Source organism: Daphnia pulex, chromosome 5 (genome assembly GCF_021134715.1).
Source record: "Daphnia pulex isolate KAP4 chromosome 5, ASM2113471v1".
NCBI classification, from domain to species: domain Eukaryota; kingdom Metazoa; phylum Arthropoda; class Branchiopoda; order Diplostraca; family Daphniidae; genus Daphnia; species Daphnia pulex.
The window spans coordinates 6,316,773-6,335,490 of NC_060021.1; the positions used below are offsets into that span (position 1 = coordinate 6,316,773).

General features: G+C 39.6%; 3 protein-coding genes and 2 long non-coding RNA genes across 8 annotated transcripts; 2 read left to right on the forward strand and 3 right to left on the reverse strand.

Moving 5' to 3' along the window:
* The first annotated feature begins 732 nt into the window (after positions 1-732).
* LOC124194946 (protein sprouty-like) lies at positions 733-5,828 on the forward strand. Of its 3 annotated transcripts, XM_046589352.1 has the most exons (9): positions 1,018-1,935; positions 2,341-2,725; positions 2,786-2,953; positions 3,088-3,118; positions 3,215-3,282; positions 3,355-3,625; positions 3,693-3,950; positions 4,012-4,358; positions 4,426-5,828. In XM_046589352.1, the coding sequence occupies exons 1-9, from the start codon at positions 1,916-1,918 to the stop codon at positions 4,780-4,782; spliced, it is 1,905 nt and encodes a 634-aa protein (XP_046445308.1). In that variant the 5' UTR covers positions 1,018-1,915; the 3' UTR covers positions 4,783-5,828. The 3 variants fall into 3 exon arrangements, with proteins under 3 accessions (XP_046445309.1, XP_046445308.1, XP_046445310.1); XM_046589353.1 differs by lacking the exon at positions 3,088-3,118 and having other exon boundaries at positions 733-1,935; positions 2,786-2,954; XM_046589354.1 differs by lacking the exon at positions 3,088-3,118 and having other exon boundaries at positions 2,786-2,954; positions 3,236-3,282.
* On the reverse strand, positions 5,829-6,643 carry LOC124194947 (putative gamma-glutamylcyclotransferase CG2811). Its single transcript, XM_046589355.1, has 3 exons — positions 6,369-6,643; positions 6,080-6,312; positions 5,829-5,993 (listed from the first exon to the last, which is right to left on the reverse strand). The coding sequence occupies exons 1-3, from the start codon at positions 6,546-6,548 to the stop codon at positions 5,945-5,947; spliced, it is 462 nt and encodes a 153-aa protein (XP_046445311.1). The 5' UTR covers positions 6,549-6,643; the 3' UTR covers positions 5,829-5,944.
* Positions 6,644-8,387: 1,744 nt separating this feature from the next.
* LOC124193838 lies at positions 8,388-9,703 on the forward strand. The gene is made up of 5 exons (XR_006874508.1): positions 8,388-8,457; positions 8,688-8,798; positions 8,862-8,990; positions 9,312-9,564; positions 9,629-9,703. It is a non-coding gene; the product is annotated as an uncharacterized LOC124193838 (long non-coding RNA).
* A 382-nt stretch (positions 9,704-10,085) lies between these two features.
* LOC124193837 lies at positions 10,086-11,506 on the reverse strand. Of its 2 annotated transcripts, none has more exons than XR_006874506.1 (5): positions 11,408-11,506; positions 11,074-11,177; positions 10,880-11,010; positions 10,304-10,562; positions 10,086-10,239 (listed from the first exon to the last, which is right to left on the reverse strand). It is a non-coding gene; the product is annotated as an uncharacterized LOC124193837 (long non-coding RNA). The 2 variants fall into 2 exon arrangements; XR_006874507.1 differs by lacking the exon at positions 11,408-11,506 and adding an exon at positions 11,341-11,365.
* A 1,066-nt stretch (positions 11,507-12,572) lies between these two features.
* On the reverse strand, positions 12,573-18,060 carry LOC124193407 (DNA-directed RNA polymerase III subunit RPC1-like). The gene is made up of 17 exons (XM_046587205.1): positions 17,894-18,060; positions 17,675-17,810; positions 16,452-17,606; positions 16,094-16,387; positions 15,944-16,034; positions 15,489-15,884; positions 15,275-15,421; positions 14,850-15,192; positions 14,482-14,784; positions 14,252-14,424; positions 14,074-14,191; positions 13,874-14,003; positions 13,695-13,813; positions 13,456-13,606; positions 13,215-13,399; positions 12,985-13,153; positions 12,573-12,928 (listed from the first exon to the last, which is right to left on the reverse strand). Exons 1-17 carry the CDS (start codon positions 17,935-17,937, stop codon positions 12,719-12,721), a joined length of 4,164 nt encoding a protein of 1,387 aa, XP_046443161.1. The 5' UTR covers positions 17,938-18,060; the 3' UTR covers positions 12,573-12,718.
* Positions 18,061-18,718: the final 658 nt, after the last annotated feature.

An 18,718-nucleotide genomic window follows, 5' to 3' on the forward strand; every position in this document is an offset into this window, starting at 1 on the left:
TATATACAGGTGGGGGGGGGGCGGGGTGTCCAAAAAAAAGGGGGAGGGCATAATATCGATCGCGTCGTCTGGTCGGCGGCGTGGGCGTCGCGTGGAAAATATCAACAAAAGAGACGACGACGATATTCTGCTGCTGCTGGATTGGGGCGGGATCGGCGCTGCTGCCGATTGAAGGAAGTGACTATAAACATCCAGACCGAGTGGTGGGGAGGAGGTCAATCGATAATACTCGTCGTCGACTATATAGTCCCCACCCCCTTTTCTATAATCCTCTTCCACCCACATCTATATAACGTGAAGAGCTTTTTTAGCCTTCAGAAAAAAGAGACAAGAAAGAAAAGAATAATGAATGAAAGACCCGTGTGTGTGTGTATATATATATATACAACTCACGACGTCCTTGAACTCAATCGGTATCTTTGGTTGGCATCATCGTGTGTGTGTGTGTGCAATCCGACGATTTCTCCCAGCAACTTTTCGGGTAGTATATACCTACACACAAGTACACACATATAAGCCCGAGAACCATCAATGGAACAATCCATCACGATGACACCCAACAACATCAACTTTAATCGACGGTCATATTAAACAGGAAAAAAGAATCAAGCCTGAAGGTATTTGAAATCATCGTCAGAGAGAAAGAAGGAAAGGTGCTAGCCAAGAAGAAAGGGATGGGCATCAACACGGGGAGAGTCTTGTTATGAATGAGTGGCGGATGCGAGTCCCACCGAGGCTAAATAGTTCCTCTCGACCATATCCCCAAACTAGGCACGACTGCATTTTAGATATGTGGATTTAATATTTTTCCCCCTCCGATTTTAATATTGGCGTCATTCGTTTTGTTGGCCATTTTTTCCCCGAGAGAAAAGTAAGGAAAAAAGGCCGAAATCGGTCGATTGAGAGTTTTTAGAAAACGGAAATTTCGGTTTGGTTAGAGAGGAGGGTGGCGGCCATCTTGGCTTGTGTATCGCTCCGCCGAACCGTTTGGGGGGGAGGAGGGGAAGAGAGGAGGGAGGGGGAACATTCACAGCGATGGCGGTGCCCATGAATGAAACGCTCGCAGTGCGACATCTTTTCGTTGTTGGCACGCACAAAAGCCAGATGAAGCCCAGTGTTTAGCTGCGTGGAAATTCGACAGCAAAAGTGTGTGGTGGCACTGGTGGCACAACTCGAATGTGTTTTCTTCGTTTCACCGACATCATCATTGCAAACTCTCGTTGGCTTTTCACGAGATTTCAACGTTAAAAAACTGTTGTCTGTCTGTGACGCGATCGGTGTGTGTGTGTGTGTGTGTGAAACTCGCCAGTGTTTTTTGTTCATTGATTCATTTCCACTCTCTCTCACACACACATTTTAGTGTGGTTGGTTGGTGTGTGTGTGTGTGTAGAGTGTGGCCTTGGCAACTGGAACGAACAGTGATGGCTTTCCGAGTCGAAAAAGAAGATGGAGACGACATTGCTGGATGCACCTGACTCTTCTTCTTCTTTTCTATGAAAAGACACAAGTTTTAACCTCCCCAAAAAGTGCCAACAGAATCCGGAACGCTCCTTATTATAACAATACAATCCCCAAAAAGTGTGTGTGAAAAAATCATGAAGCTATACGGATTTTATCGGTGGACTGGACGTTGAAACAATTTTTGTTTTTCTCTCCAATCACATTTTTTTATTTTTTATTTTTATTATTATTTTGGTTGTTGTTGAGTTTTTCAACCCTGCAATTTTTTTTGGTTTTCCCCCTGTTGGGTTTTTTGTTGGGAGAGGCCATTTCTTTCGCCTTTGTTGACTTGTTCTGCCCAAAGTATTTCGATCGCCAAAGTGGCCACCGAAGATGGTTCGGGTTTTGGTGGCGATTGCAGGGGGTCTAGGTAGTGTCAGCCCTGCTACTTCCGCGCGATCCGCCATCAGCCAACATGACCGAAGGATGTGAAGAGTAAGTTTTTTTCCTTATTTTTTTAATTTCATCTTTTTTACATTTTAGTAGGAAAATCAAAACACACACACTGAGAAAAAGAAGGGGGAGAGAGGAAATAGTTGTGCGGGGGAGGAGGTTGAAAAGCGCCGCCGACCGGAAATGACGTCAGGCGAAGAGAGGTGGAGCTTGGGGTACGACCGGAGGGTCTTTACTTCCGTTCCTAGCCGTCGGCTCCTCCTACTTCTCCCTCCCTCCCCCACACAGCTGCGAAGGCCTACACACACACACAGAAATCGACCGGAATAGAAAATAAAAAAATTTCCCTCTCTCCCCCCTGCAGTTTCCGGTTTTGGCCGACACAATGAATGAATGTCAACTTTTAATTCATTCAATTAATTATTTCTTTTAATTAAAAAAAAACAGGAAAGATTCGTTGGTGCGAGTAAGGGCGCAGGTGATGACGCGGGATGATTCGTCGGGCGGCTGGGTCCCGATGGACGGCGGCGGACTCTCCAACGTCTCGGTCCGTAAGCGCATCCTGCCAATTCACGCCGCCATAGTCGCTGCTGTGACATCCAGCAGCCACAACAACAGTCGAAACAACAATAACCCAGCCAGCAACAACAACAGCGCCAGCAGCCGGAGTAGTAGCACCAGTGGCGGAGGACCCGGTCCTCCACCTCCTCCTCACCACTCGCCAGCTCCTCCTCATTCTTCGTCTGCAGCCGTCATACCCGTCTATCATTGTAATAGTCTCATCCAACAGCACGAGTACCTCATTCTAGGCAAACGCATCTCGGATCAAACAGTAATTATTCTAATGAAACGAAAAGAAGAAGAAATAACGATTGATTTTAATTCATTTCAGGTCGTTCTCAGCTGCACGATCCGCAAAGACTTTCAGTACAACAAAGTCATGCCGACGTTTCATCACTGGCGGACAGGCGACCAAAAGTTTGGACTGACGTTTCAAACAGCTGCCGATGCCAGGGCGTTCGACAAGGGCGTCCGGATGGCAGTCGAGGATTTGCTGAATGGTAGGTCCCAGCAGGATGATATACACTCTTCTTTTTTTAGTTTGGTTTGATTTTGTCGTTTCTATTTTTTCTATTTCTATTTCTCGATAATGTGTTTCCATCGAAATCAACTTTCTTCTCTTTAAACCCTAACGCTTTCTTAATCCTCCCTGGAATTGGCCGCGGTGAGTTTTGTCGATTTCGTGAACGAATCGACGATTGTTTCCTAGAGGGAAATTTGAACGTTTCAATAATTTTCTTTTTGATTTTTTAAAATCCAGGGCTCGCCGACGCGCCGCCAGCGCTGCGTCACATGAACTCTGACGCCAGTGAGGATGACGTATTTATGGTAAAAGATTTTTCATCAATATGTGCCCTCAATTTCCACATGAAATTGCAAATTTGGTATTTTCCATTTCAGACCTTGGACCTGCCAATGGAGCGAACTGATCTGCAGCGTTCGCCAACGTTGAATCATCATCAACAACAACAACAACAACAAGCCAATCAGCCACCACCACCGCCATCTCCTGTTGTTCCTGTTCCACCTCCGCCAACCTCCAATAATGCCCCACTACCTCCGTTGCCTAAAGAACCGCACCTGCACAGGATACATTTCATGCAGAGGCGTCCACTACCTCCCAGCAGCAGCACCAGTAGTTTGCCCTTGTTAAATAATAGCATAACTGAGGGTATGTAAACACCATTTGCTCCTATTTTAATTGAATCTGTTTTAACGAATTATTTCAATGAAAATAGGGTTGAACAAGGAGCATTCCATCAGTCCGGAGCAGCTCATGTGGCAGCAACGCGACCAGGAACTGGCCCTGACTCGTGAGCGAGAACGGGCCACCAAAGAGAAGGAAAGGCAGCGTCGAGAACGTGAAGGCGGAGGTATTGGTGGGGGCGGTGTAGGCGGAGGCATGTGGCCACCGGGAATCGGTGGAATTGGTGTGCTCAACGACCATATCGAATTGGACAAGGAAAGTTATTCCTACGTTCAATTCGCACGTGAAGGTAAATTACAATCGATCCCAGTTAGACCACGAAATGCCAATGACATTTTGGTTCAATCCAGGCAATACTGGAGTGGCACTTCACTCTCTCCACTCACTCCACGAGTACAGCTATCCGGTGATGCCCGATCCAGCGACGCCGAAGCCAAGTCAATCGGTGACAGTTGCGCCAGCTCGCCGTGACTCTTTGAGCAGCTTGAAAAAGAATCCCATGACGTCAGTCAACAGCTGTTCCAGCATGGCCACAACGGCGCCCATGTTGCCCAGCAAAGCTGGCCGAGGCGGCAATGGCAAGAAGAAACGAAGAGGCAGCAATAGTAGCTCGAGCAGTACCAAAGCCATGAGCATTAGTCACCTTCACCCTCCAGGCAAAGGCTCGACGGGTCGCGTTCGCTGCAAACACTGTCAGGTAAAACCACACACACACTAAAAATGACTCACCAATAACTCGGATTAACGAAAAAATTGCTCATCAGGACACTTATCGGCCGGAAGAGAATTACCGCGGTGCTTGTGACCACGCTCCAGATTGCGTGAGATCGACCATCGACGCCGTCTCGTGCGTCAGCTGCGCCGAGTGTCTCATGTACCATTGCTACGCCGATGCCGAGGGCGATTTTGCCCCGCAACCGTGCGTCTGTGGTTCCGGCAGTGTCCGGCGCCACAACGGCAGTGGCTGTTGCAGCATCGAATCCTCGCCCAAACGGTGGTTCGGACTGGCGCTTCTCTCATTGGTCGTACCGTGTCTGTGGTGCTACTTGCCTCTGCGCGCCTGCTACCGATGTGGAGTTCGTTGCGGATGCTGTGGTAAACCTCACGAACCAGCAGCCTAGTAGCCCTCCACCACCACCCCCCGTCATTTTTTGTTTTAATTATTATTTTTTTTTACATTTAAAAAACCAAAACAAGAAAAGTGCGTGCTGCTCTCGAACCCCCCCAATCCTATATCCATCACCAACAACTCCTTTACCCCGACGCCGGGGTAGGGGACGTCTTTGTTTTTTCAGTGCCAGTACTACGGAACGGAAGAACAGCCGATCTTTATATATAAATATTATATATATAAAAACAACCCTAAAAGGTGGGCTAAAAACAATCGTCTGAAATATTTTTCTTTGATTTTCTTGTACCCTATCTCTCTCTCTATGTTTTGTTGTGTTTTCCATTCACGGAATTCAGTTCGAACAAAAAAAAATCCCCTTCTTTGTTCAGTTTTTTTTCTCTCTTTTGTACATTTTCTGCATGGATTGTGTTCCGATATGTTTCATTGTCCTTCACACACACACACACACACACTTTTTCTCTCTTTTCATAATTGTTCTTCATGTATAATGAATTCTTTTTTTCCTCTTTTTTTTTCGATCAAGAACCTCCCGACACTTGTGTGTCCGCGCGGATCGAGCGGATCGAAAGTGATAAAGTTGTTTGTTTTGGGGAGGTTTATCAAATTGAGATTTTTTTTTAAAAAGAACCTTTTTTTTAATTTTTTTAATGAATAAAATATGGGAAAGAATTCGCCGACTTTCCAAGGGCTCAGGGGAGTCGCCGCGTTCTTTTTTATCCAAAGACAATGGCAGCAGTGCATCCGCGAACAAAGCAAATGAATACATTTGCTAAAACTCCCACACACACAACCCCGACTGTTTGTTTGTTTCAAGGGGGAAATTATCTCTTTTTTTTTTTGTAATTTTTTTCTTTCATTTCAAGCGGTTTACTCGCGTGTTTTCCTCAATCCCAGTTCGTTTATACAGTTTCCGTTTTAGTGAAATTAACTCCATTACCTCTATCCTGTCTATTTCTGATATTTGGATATAATATCGCCCAAATTTTGTTTTTCCCCTCCCTCTCGTTGTAATAAAATAAAGACTGATAAAACAAATTATTATCTGATTAATTTTTATTCAACATGGTTTCTGAAATATTACCAAAAATAGAACTCTGGTGGTAAGAAACACTGGAAAGTGGCACCAGTTGGCACTGGGTATATTTGCTAGGCTAGCTAAGCACTTGCATTATCTCTTCTGGTTTCTGCAGGTCATCATCACTACAAAACAGATTTGGGGAATTTTGGCAGGTGGTTTACACAGCACTTAGATGTTTGATGGCTTTATTTCTGTATCGCGAATGTACCTTGATACGTATCGTTTTCCATGGCTGCCTTCACTTGAATACGATTCGTAAAACTCAAGTTCAAGCATTTCTGGCTTGTATTCTCTAAGAAGGTAAATCCATGCTTCGATTATCTTTCCATCTGCTGCCTCAAAACTATGCACTTGTCGTACATACAAAGTGGGATGATTTTCAAGTTCATCCAACTTGGCTAGAGTTGCATCGTCAACTGAAAACAATTCTCCTTTGATTCTCTGAATAAAAGCCAATTAAAAGATGAAGGTCTTTAATTTTTTAAAATAAGTTTTACATATCCTATTCCAGGTTTCTCAATTGCAAATGGAATGTTGTATTTTGAAGCAATAACCAATGGGAATTTTTGGCAACAAGTAGCTTCAGTTATAAATTCAGCTGTTGACAAGTAATGATGATTTGGTTGGTTTCTTTTCAATGTCCCATAAACAAACACAGTGTAGGATGACTGCTCCATATTTTTTAATCTGTAGGTTATTTATTCAGTTATATTTAAAACAAAACCAAAATATTCTTTTATGTAATATTTATATTTTACCAATTTGCTGACGCGTCACCTAGTAGTAAAAAAATTAACCTTTCTCATTCCTTAGCCACACACAGATGTCGGTGTCAGTTGTTTTTGTGAAAAACAAAATTTTAAAATTTTAAACTTTGCTTAAATTTTTCCTTGCTTAAACAAATTTAACACTTATAAATTCTGGATTTCTTTAAAAATTATACCTAATCGAACTCAAATTTCAGGGAGATCACGAAAATGTGGTTTATTTTGACGATAGCTCAATGGTTAAGGCGCTATCGCTTACTTCCGGAAAATTTGCATGAAAGTAGCAAGGTAGCTTTGTTCTCTGTACAGTTCTCAAGATTGAATTCTAGGTTTTAGCAAACAAAAATGCGTTTTTCAAGTTTTGTGAGTATCTTAAGACCTGTCCTTCAAATACTGAGTTTTTAGACGCGTTATAACTGTCATATAGATGACGTGTTGATGGTGTCAATTGTGGGCTGACGAATTCCGGCTATATTCCTTTTATTTTATATTTCTGTGAACCCCCCACTCATATTCGCATTCGCTGCCGATTATGACCGCATTCTGAACCCTCGATAATGATCGAGGTTATCATTGTCTTTCACTCGTCGAACTTGCAGATTAGGCCAATTTTGCACCGGTCAGACAAGTGAAATGCCAAATTCAACATTACGATGGGTCTCCAGAGACATGTTTTCGATAAAAACCAGCCCTTCGGTATGACTTTTCCAAGTGTGCATCGGGAAATACTGCCAAGTGTTAAGTTTTTTTCCTCGAAAATAGATGGCGTGTTATTATTTTGTTTGACTAGTCGTCTGCTTTTCCTTTTTCTTCGTTTGAGCACTGTTTGGTGTTTTCAGTTTTGGATATGATAATTTATGGTAATTTATTAGTGAAATCGTCGTTTTCCATATTATTGAAACCGAAATATTACAGTTCTGTGGTGACTAATGCAAGGTCTATTAAAAAAAAAAAAAAAAATTATCGGTCGGCCGTTATCATCAAGTCTTCATTCGTTCTTCAAAACACACAGGTGAATCCACAACAGTTTGTTAAGGATTCCTTGCATTCACTCTATATAATAATCCAATAAATATATATTTTAAGATGAGTTTGTTCGGTAAATGTTTCAAGAACACAGTGCATCCAGCTTTGCAAGATTCAACAAATTAATACTCACTACTCAGTAATAAACTTCACACCAAGATATTAAAATAAGTTTGGCCTAGAAATCAATAGTGGTGAAAACAGCTCATTTTTCACAATTGCGAAAACCCAATCCATTTAATCAAGAGGCAGGTTTCTTCTTTACTTCAGGTTTATAATTTATTTCCTAACTTGGCGGCTTAATCTGAATCTGACGCAAAAACTAATCTGCTTTTCGTGATGCTCATCAAATTGACTTAAGATTTCATGTTTCCTTGACAAAAATCGTAAAATCGCTGAAATTTGTAAAAAAAAAAACGAAGTCTACAGGAAAATTCACGAATTTTACCAATTTTCCGTTAATATTGTAGATTTGCATGTTAAATAGATAAGTCTGAAATAGCTATCTAAATAATTTGAATGTTTCGTCATAGAGAAAGCTGCTTAGCTGCTGGAGTTATCTAGTCTTTATCCTCACTTGATTAATTTCGTGCCAGCTACTGAAAAAAGGTCGTGACGAATTCAAATTTAGCTGCGTGCTGTCTGCAAACAAGCAATCCAGTTGGCTGTCGCTAGGTGGCTAAAATGATGTCCACCAGGTTGCGCGAGTGTCTTCAGGGACAAATGGGCTGCTGGTCGTGACGTTGTCACGAGTCGTGCGTGCGTCGTCCAAATGTCCAATGCACCAGCAAATGTAAGTATTTTTATCCAATTTCCTACTAAAGTACTAAGTCAATATGACTAGAGATCAATTTGCAATTGTAATGCCTTGCCAACTATAACTTCCTTTGTAAAATTTGAGATATCATTCTGTTGTAATGTGTAGTTTTCTTTTACTCCTGGTATTCTTTTGTCATAATAAGTCATGTGTAATTGTGTACACACTATGTTTTCCTATGGTAATTTTTATACTTCCTTAAATAGGTCTGTGCTGGTTACTTTGTTGCAGCCAGCTGGCGATAGGTTTTCCTTTTGCAGGCTTGCTACCTGTACTGGTTGCAACTTTTGTCACATACAGAAACAATTCTAAAGCGGGTAAGGGAATCGTGAGAATTGTGGCTTTTCGAAAAGTCCATTTTCTAATCTGCTTTAATTCAGTTTTTAAAAGCAAGTCGAAGATCTTTCCTTTCTCCATTTTTTTGCTGCCCTGTTATGAAGATGTGTGTTTGACAGTGTCTACTATATATTGCAAGACAAAAATGTGATGAAAACAGACAATATGAAATGGTAATATGTACTAGTATGATAAATCAAGTAGGCTAGCATTTTGTTCTTGGTGTCGAAGATAAGTGAAATCTTATTTTGTGCTTCAAAATAGCCTTAGTGGAAAGTTCTTGCAAAGAGTTGTACATTTTTTTAATGAAGTAAAACAGAAATTCCCTTTATTTTTAAAAACCTGCAGAATTGAAATCTTTGTGATGTGATGATCTTTGATCACTTTGATTTCTTTTTCTCTAGTTAAGTGTATATTAAAAGTAAATCATTATTGGTATCTTTTTTTCACATTTCCAAATGTTATTGGTTTATTAATGTTCTTTTACTTTGTAGGTCTCCATGGTCAGTTTGGTGGTACAGTGGTTTTGCAGTCATTTTCCAGTTGAGAGATGTGCTGAAATGGAGCTTGTGCAGACTTGCAGTTCAACACCATACTTTAATGTGTCATTTGCCTATTTTGAAATCCATGCAGTATATGCAGTGCAACAGTTGGGTAATAGTCAATGTTGCCTGATGGCTGTCGGGCTTATTTTATCGGCTTCGTTTTGTCGATATGTCGTCTCTTGCTACCTGTACTGACGTTTAGGTAATGCTTGAAGTTTTGTTCAGTTGTCGACTTTTAATTAAAATATTTTCTTTTTTTTTTTCAGTTTAATCGTTGCTGCTGTTCCATATACTTGACCCATTGTACCGGACGATCTGTTTAATACAATTTGTTATATTAATTGTTTGTAATTCTAATTTTTATGTGATTTATTAATTAAATTCGAAACATATTTTTATTAAATGTTTTTTATTTATTAAAAAGACCGTCCGGTACAAGCTGCAGCCAGTCGAGCAGGGGGTGACACTGCCCGACTGACTCGACCAGGAAGATTACCCGGCCATGGTTAAGAGAAACCGGAAAAAGAGCGAAGAGAGTTGAGGAGTAGTTATTATGAGAGCAGTGTGTCATAGTAGGCTTCCGGCTTAGACTCATGACCCTTCAACAGATTTCATCGAATCATGCGCCTTGCAAGTCCCCGTTCGACCAAACATCTCCCTTCCTCCTGGTTGTCGCAGCGAGTGAGTGACCACTGGCGGGCGTTGGTTAGTGGTTATTTAGGGAAACGGGGCCACTGAAGAAGGGAGCCCAGATATGCGCTTTAATTTATATCTACATCTACATAATTTATTGACGAAATGACGAGTCTTGAATTTCAGCAATCTCTCCTCAGTGTTACCAATGGATCAAGTATATGGAACGGCAGCAACGATTAAACTGAAAAAAAAAAAGAAAATATTTTAATTAAAAGTCAATAACTGAACGAAACTTCAAGCATTACCTAAACGCCAGTACAGGTAGCAAGAGACGACATATCGACAAAACGAAGCCGATAAAATAAGCCCGACAGCCATCAGGCAACATTGACTATTACCCAACTGTTGAACACTGCATATACTGCATGGATTTCAAAATAGGCAAATGACACATTAAAGTATGGTATTGAACTACAAGTCTGCACAAGCTCCATTTCAGCACATCTCTCAACTGGAAAATGACTGCAAAACCACTGAACCACCAAACTGACCATGGACATGCACCTACAAAGCAAAAGAACATTAATAAACCAATAACATTTGGAAATGTGAAAAAATATACCAATAATGATTTACTTTTTATAAACACTTAACTAGAGAAAAAGAAATCAAAGTGATCAAAGGTCATCACATCAGAAAAATTTCCAGGTTTTTTTTAAATAAAGGGAATTTCTGTTCTGCTTCATAAAAAAAATTTACAACTCTTTACAAGAACTTTCCACAAAAGCTCTATTTTGAAGCACGACATAAGATGTCACTTGTCTTCGACATCAAGAACAAAATGCTAGCCTACTTGATTTATCATACTAGTACATTATTACCTTTTCAGATTTTCTGTTTTCATAACATTTTTGTCTTGCAATATATAGTAGAGACCCTCTCAAACACGCATTTTCATAACAGGGCAGCAAACAAATGGAGAAAGGAAAGATCTTCGACTTGCCTTTAAAAACTGAATTAAAGCAGATTAGAAAATGGACTTTTCGAAAAGCCACAACTCTCATGATTCCCTTACCCGCTGTGACGAAAGTTACAACCAATACCTACGGCTAGCAACTAGCAAGCCTGCAAAAGGAACACCTATCACCAGCTGGCTGCAACAAAGTAACCAGCACAGACCTTTTTAAAGAAATATAAAAATTACCATAGGGAAACACAGTGTGTGCACAGTTACACATGACTCATTATGACAAAAGAACACCAGGAGTAAAAGAAAACTACACATTACAACAGAATGATATCTCAAATTTTACAAAAGAAGTTATAGTTGGCAAGGCATTACAATTGCAAATTGATATCTAGTCATGTTGACTTAGTACTTTAGTAGGAAATTGGATAAAAATACTTACATTTGCTGGTGCATTGGACGACGCACGAATACAGACGTCACGATCAGCATTCTGAAGACACTCGCGCAACCTGGTGGACATCATTTTAGCCACCTAGCGACAGCCAATTGGATTGCTTGCTTGCAGACAGCACGCAGCTAAATTTGAATTCGTCACGACTTTTTTTCACTAGCTGGCACGAAATGAATCAAGTAAGGATAAAGACTAGATTATTCCAGCAGCTTTCCCTATGACACAAAACACAAATGATTTAGTTAGCTATTTCAGATTTTCCTTAACTTCTCAACATAAAAATCTATGATATTAACAGAAAGTATGAAATTATGAATCACGATAAAAAATAATACTTACAATTTTCTGAAGAAAAGAATAATTTTTCAGCCTTTGGCTGTAAGGCAGCAGCAGCATCGGTTTATCTGTGTTTGAGTTCCAACTAACTTTGGCATCAAACAGTTAGTTATGTTGAATCTAAAAGAAATATGTCAATAAATATTCCAATATTATTGCTATAAACTAAAGTTATTGCAACCTACTGCTTTAGTAAAATATTGAGAAAAATACAATACATATTGGTATGTGCCCTGCATCTTTTCATGTGACTTTCTTCCCCAAAGTTGCTGCAATCTATCTGAGGATTACCCATGGCCTTGATTATGTTCTCGTAGCTTTCTCTATGAAAGAAAATAAAGTTTATCACATATTCACATTAAAAAAAGTTAAAAAATTCTTTAAGAAAGAATAATACTTGTCTGTCACTGCATTATTTGTAGAAAAAACATGTTCAGAAAAAATAACACATGTCCACACTAAGTTAGTGACCTAACAAGATCAATAGAAACTCCAGAAAATATCAACTAAATTGGTGAGGAGGTATTCACAAAATTGTGATTCAGCTATTATTGGTTTAAAACTCTCAAGACTGCTCAACGTCAATAAGTGTTGAGAAACACGGTGAAGTAAAATCAAGTGTTACTTCTGACTCGTGAAACCGCATAGGTATCACGCCGGATCACTTTCCAATTTCCGATCACACACGACTTGCTGATGCTTGACTTAATCACGGATTCCTTGCAGTACACAAGAAAGCAATGAATACTAAATAATTCGAGAGAAGAACTAGAGTTCTTTACGAAATTAACCAAAAAAAGGATAAAAATTGCAAAGGTTCCCAAAAAATTTCTGCTGTAATATTTAGGCTGAAGAACCAAAACAAAACAAACGAAAAGCAAACACCGTACAACGACAGCAACGTAAGAAAAAAAAATGTCGACTTTTTAAGTTTAACGCCAACGACTCCATGAATCCAGATTATTAAACCATAGGGACGTGATATTCTGGAACGTCAAAAATAAGTGGCACGGGTTTTGGTGGATCTTTCTTTCCCGTTTTATACAGTAGTTTAAAAGCTCCTGTCCCGATCGCCATAGGTATCCCCATGATAATGCATTCACTTACACCAGTAACCTCATCTTCCTGGCCGTAGTATGCTGCATCGAACAAATGATCTGAGGTCCTTTCGAACTAGCAAGAAACAAGAGTTATTCGTGGAATATTTCAAAATCTCTTCCAATGCTTACCGAGGCCAACATCAAAACTGATTCTTTCATTTTGGCCAATCCGTTTCTCGTGATTCCCAAGATTTCACCACGACAACTCATCAGATCTGAAAGAAGGGCGACGTGACGACGATCGACACTCATGCCGTGGCTTTCCATTGTGTATTGAATTTCCTTGGCAATAGTCGCCCTGTATTAATTAAAAAATAAATAAGTTTTTATCTAACAAATAAAGAAACAATTTAAATTACTTTGCAGCTTCAATTCCCAAGGTACTGTAGACTTCCAGAATATTGTTTGATGTAGTTGAGGTCCCTTTAACACCGTAGGTCGCCATCACTTCCCGCATGTTGTCACCTTCAACAAGTAGGTAATATCTTGGTGGTTTTCTTGTATCGTCAATATTTATGACAGCTCGACTGACAGTTGGCAAACCCTAAAAAAGAAAGAAATAGTGATGTTTTAAAGTTCAAAAGAAATTAGAAGACGCACCTTAATGACGACTTTCGGCAACTCTTCCTTGAGATGTTGCATAACGTGATACATCGACGATTTCGCGGATGGAGCAGGTTTGACGGTAATTATTGTTTCACTGACGACTACAACGAAATTCGGTTTAATTTTAAGCTTGCCAGTGCATAGGCTGGCATGATAAAAAACAATAAAAAACAATAAAAAACAAATTAAATTTTAAAATTTTAACTTTGAATTTCATTGATGAGAATTGTTACCTCCATCGAATGGAACTTGCGTCCACTTCCAATTTAAGCAATCGGATCCTATTCATGTCCAACTTGATCAACAAGAAACAATCATCGGGTAAATAGACTTCCTCGAAATATTCCGTTACCTTGAAACATAAAATGTATAGTTAACGAAGTTAAAACGACTAAGATATTCTTTTTTTTACTTCTCCAAGCGTAGTCTTTTCTATCCTTCCTTTTACTCGTCGAGCATATTCCGGATCATCATCTTTTAAAAGCTGAGTAGAAATGACTGGCGTACTGATTGCTTTTGAGGCATTGATGATTTCCTTAATTCTAAAATATTCCATTTAACGAATCTATTGCCACTACAGTAATTCAAAAAATTGCACAAAATTGAACATACCTAGGAACTCCTTGTGTAATGTTCATGGAAGCAACACCAGCAAAATGAAATGTCTTGAGCGTCATTTGAGTACCGGGTTCTCCAATACTTTGTGCGCAGAGTGCTCCAACGGCGGTACCTGCGTCAAATGATTTTTAATTCTTTCTTCTAAGGGGGGAAACAAATTAAAAATTTTCACCTGGCTCAATTTTAGCCCTTTCGTACTTTTCCTTCGAAAAGTCACAGAATTCTACCAACTGACCAACGGTTATCCGCTCCAGGTGTTTTTCCACTGGATGCAATGGTCGACCTTCCATTTGGAAAATCTTTCGCACCGATTTAATCCGTTTGACTTGGCTCTCGAGAAAAACTCTATTTTAATTACGTTAGAACTACCGCTATAAACGATTATTAGAAGTGCAAAGTAACCTGAGTTCATGCTTAAAATCGATTCCAAGTGTTTTAAACGAATCAGTGTCCATAATCGTGTTGAAAGCTTGCTGCAGTTCAATATCATCCAAAGGGTCTTCATCCGGATAAGGGGAAGCGGCTTTGATATGATCAAGAGCTCGCTGGAAATCAACAGGGCGATCTTTGGCTTCCATGTAAGTAGGATCCAGCCCATCACCTCCATAAACGAACTGGATAATCTCACCAGCGGAGTTCCTCACAGTCGAATCGTATTGGCAACAAAGGTCTTCTAGGGATTTTACTAGTCGCCGTTGCATATACCTATGAAAAAATACAAAATTAATAACATCACTGAAGTCATTTAGTGCCGATTTCGAATAACCTACCCAGTCTCAGCTGTTTTTACGGCTGTATCTACCAATCCTTCACGCCCACCCATCGTGTGGAAGAAAAATTCTGTGGGAGTAAGTCCGGAGTAAAAGCTGTTGGAGACAAAACCTTTAGCAGCCGGGATTTTCGAATGTCGCTTGAAATGAGGCAAACTACGATCTTCAAAACCATTGGGCACTCGTTTGCCGTTTAAAGCTTGTTGTCCTACGCAGGCAATCATCTGAGAAATGTTGATGTATGATCCTTTTGAACCACTTTTAGACATGACCAATGGACTATTGCTCGGATGCAGCTCCTTTTTACACACTTCTCCGGCCTGGTCACGAATTCCAGAAAGTTCTGTATTCCACGAGTAATAAACAAAATTTTAACATATTATTTTAAGTATTAATTCATTACTGACTACTGTTATTTAACAAACCTTTCAAGATTTTAGATTCCAAAGATTCCTCTTCATTGCATCCCGGAAGGCAAGGTAATTGACCGATAGTGAGTAAACGAATGTATTCGTCGCACTTGGAATAACCAGAGTCCAACAGTATTTGTTTTTCTTTCAGCAGAGTTTTACCTAAGTAAAACATTGAAGGAATGTTACGAAACCCCAAAAAAATATAAATAAAATATATAATGATTACCAGGAGTTACATCGCCAATGCCGATAGAGAATCCTCGGTTCATCATATAATAAGAAGCTACTCGGCAAAGTTTCCACATTGCCTGAATAGCGAAATCCTCTCCGTAGTCACGAAGAAGTACGTAAAAAATGTTGATTTTTGAACCAGATCCAATGGTAGATTTGTCAACGCATCCTGCTAACACTTCAGAATTACGGACCAACAGAAACCCGTCATTGACGCAAAACTCTTCGTTCTTCTTTGAATACTCTTTTCCTTTGGTTCTCAGGTTAACTTTAATGCGATCTCCAGGATTAGGACGAAGAATCAAACTGAAAATCTGTTTTCCTGACCATAGGGCTGCGGGTTTTTGGATACACGGAGGCGGAAGTTTAATGACCATGTTTACTTCGTCACCTATTAAAAAGGTAAGTTGATTTAAGTCATGCAAACTGAAAGAAATTAGAGAAACGTACCTGCAAGCATGGATGCCACCATTTGGCAAGTCTTGGCTCGATCGAAGAAAGCATCCTTTAATGTCAGCAAGTAAGCTCCAGTTATGAAATCCTATTATCAATTAAAATTACACCAATCATTTATACACCCTTGATTGCATAAATTATTACCTGAATAGCTGCTATCAATAATTCGCCGTTACGCGGAGTTACTAAATTATATTTATTTCCCATTAGGATCCAGGCTTCGGCGCGAGCTTCTTCTGTTTGAGGAAGATGGAGATTCATCTCGTCACCGTCAAAATCTGCATTGTAGGGTGTACAGACGCACTCATTAAAGCGGAAAGTGCGGTGCGGCAAAATCTTGGCTCGGTGACACATAATGGAAAGTTTGTGCAACGACGGCTGACGGTTGAACAAGACGATATCTTCGTCCATCATATGTCTTTCAATCAAATCGCCGAGCTGAAGGGAAATATTTCATGTCATTAAGAGTAACACGAATTTATAAAAAATAATACTAATTTACCTTCAGGTTTCTTGCAAGGTTTTCGCGATTTCCGTACTTGAGGAACTTTCTCACACCTGAACTTTTTTCCTGTAGGTAATTGGCGCCAGGATGGACGTCTGCTCCGTTTCTTACTAGTTTTCTCATTAATTCGATATTGGCTTCATTGACGCGAGTAGGGAAAGTCAGAATTTTCGCAACCAACTCCGGAACGCCAACTTGATCAATCCGCAAATTGGGGTCAGGCGAAATTACTGTTCTTCCGGAAAAATTGACACGCTTCCCAGAAAGATTTCCACGAAATCGCCCTTGTTTTCCTTTAAGGCGTTGAATTATACCTCGGGATGATTTTTTGGGCTGCATGTTTAGAGGAATTCCAGATAATTCACCGTTGATGTAAAGTGCAGATTGTAGTTGCAAAAAATCCCAAGCTTCTAGAATCAATGAACTATTTGCACCGATGAGGCGGTGCTTGACAATAACGTCATTCAGGAAGACAATTTCTGTAAGTTTCATTGTCAAATCATCCTCGTTTGTTCCCGATTTCAAATCAGACACTACAGAAGGTCGAATGCAAACAGGAGGGACTGGAATGCGGGTGAAAATCATGTCCTTCGGGTGCCCATGTTGTGGATTCATCAGTAAAAATTGGACATCTTCATCTGGAATTCTCTCAAATAGGTGAAGTACTTCAAGTGGATTCAACATTTTGATCAAGCCACATGACAACATTGGTTCAATCTCCTTGTTGAACTGAACAGCATTATCGTAGGCAACCAATTCTGCTTTAATGATGGTATTATCTTTTTTGACACTTCTAAATTTTTCATGGGATATCTTCAACATTCCACACTTTTTTACCACACCATTGATATCATTACAATGGGGGCACCTTGTTACTTTTTTGCACACTTCTTGAATTTGCTTCCTCAGTGCTTTCTTAGTAAGATAGGGTAAATTTGGATTCCTTAGCTTAGCTCGATAAATTTTTCTCATCTTTTCATTTAGCAGCGCATGAGAGCATGTTTTGCATATTGTTTGCAAGACAGTTATAGTAGCCTTGAAATATCCAACGTGGAAAACTGGAAGCTCCAAATCAATGTAACCAAAATGGCCTACACATTCATCAAGCCCTTTTCCGCAAGTCCCACAAAGTGCATCTTTCACACTCATCCCCTGAAAATTAAAAAACATGTATTGAAGGATTTCATCGCAATGTCAATAATTTTAAAATAATCGTTTACCATTCTCCTGTCCAGCATTCCATATTGCACTGGTGTTCTAGAAGAATCTCGATTATACAGTTCTTTGGCCACTACTTGAATGTGGGATTGCTGTTGTATTTGCTGTGGGCTCTCAATTCCAAAGCTTACTTTGGCTCTATTAATGTGATTAATGTAAATTAATATAGTGATCAATTATTAGTTATTAACTTTATAGTATTTTGAGGAAAAGAAACTTACATTTTTCTGATCACATCAGTCTCGCGATACTGTTCTTTAACCATTTTTTGGCTTCTTTCTACAGTCGTGTAACGAAAATTAAACACGTGTAACTTACACGACAAAGGAAATTTTAACCGAACAGATGTTGGAACCGTTGGAACTTACAAGTTACAACAGAGACCGCAACTGTGATGTTGCCAAATATATTATAGATTCGGAGGGTATTAAAAACAGTATTAATAAAAATCAACCAAAAAGAAGCTAATTAAAATTTTTGAATTTCAGAAGTTTAAATCTGCTACCTAATATAAATAATGAAGATATTCAAATATTATAAAAATTGAAAAAAACGTTTGCGCTAGTATTTTAGTCATAGACAAAGACCACTGGTTGAAGCTCTTCATAAGAAAATTAACATGGCCAACTGTCGCCAGAATTCTTGCTACCCTTCCTCCGATTTCTCCAATCTTGGACTACTTATCCTGCCCTCTAGTGTACGTTTTCATCTCTACACTCTGCTTACTTCTATTCAATTGCAATGATTCAATGGATTTCTCTGCTTTTGTAATTAGCAAATGTCAAAATTAAATACAATTTGACTTCTTAATAAAAATGTTTAAGGCAAAATTACCTAAAACTATTAAACGCCAGCAAAGAATTTTACCAAGACAGAAGGAAAACAATCGTCGTCTGCAAAACCCTTCGTAGCCTCGGTGCAGTACAGTACTTTGTCCGCTAGAGGCACTACAAGCACTCCAAGAACTCGGGGTCAGTAGGGATAGGGCTAAAAGGATAGCACATGCGAAACCAGTCTTCTTTATCTATGTTTTAGTGCAGCTTTAG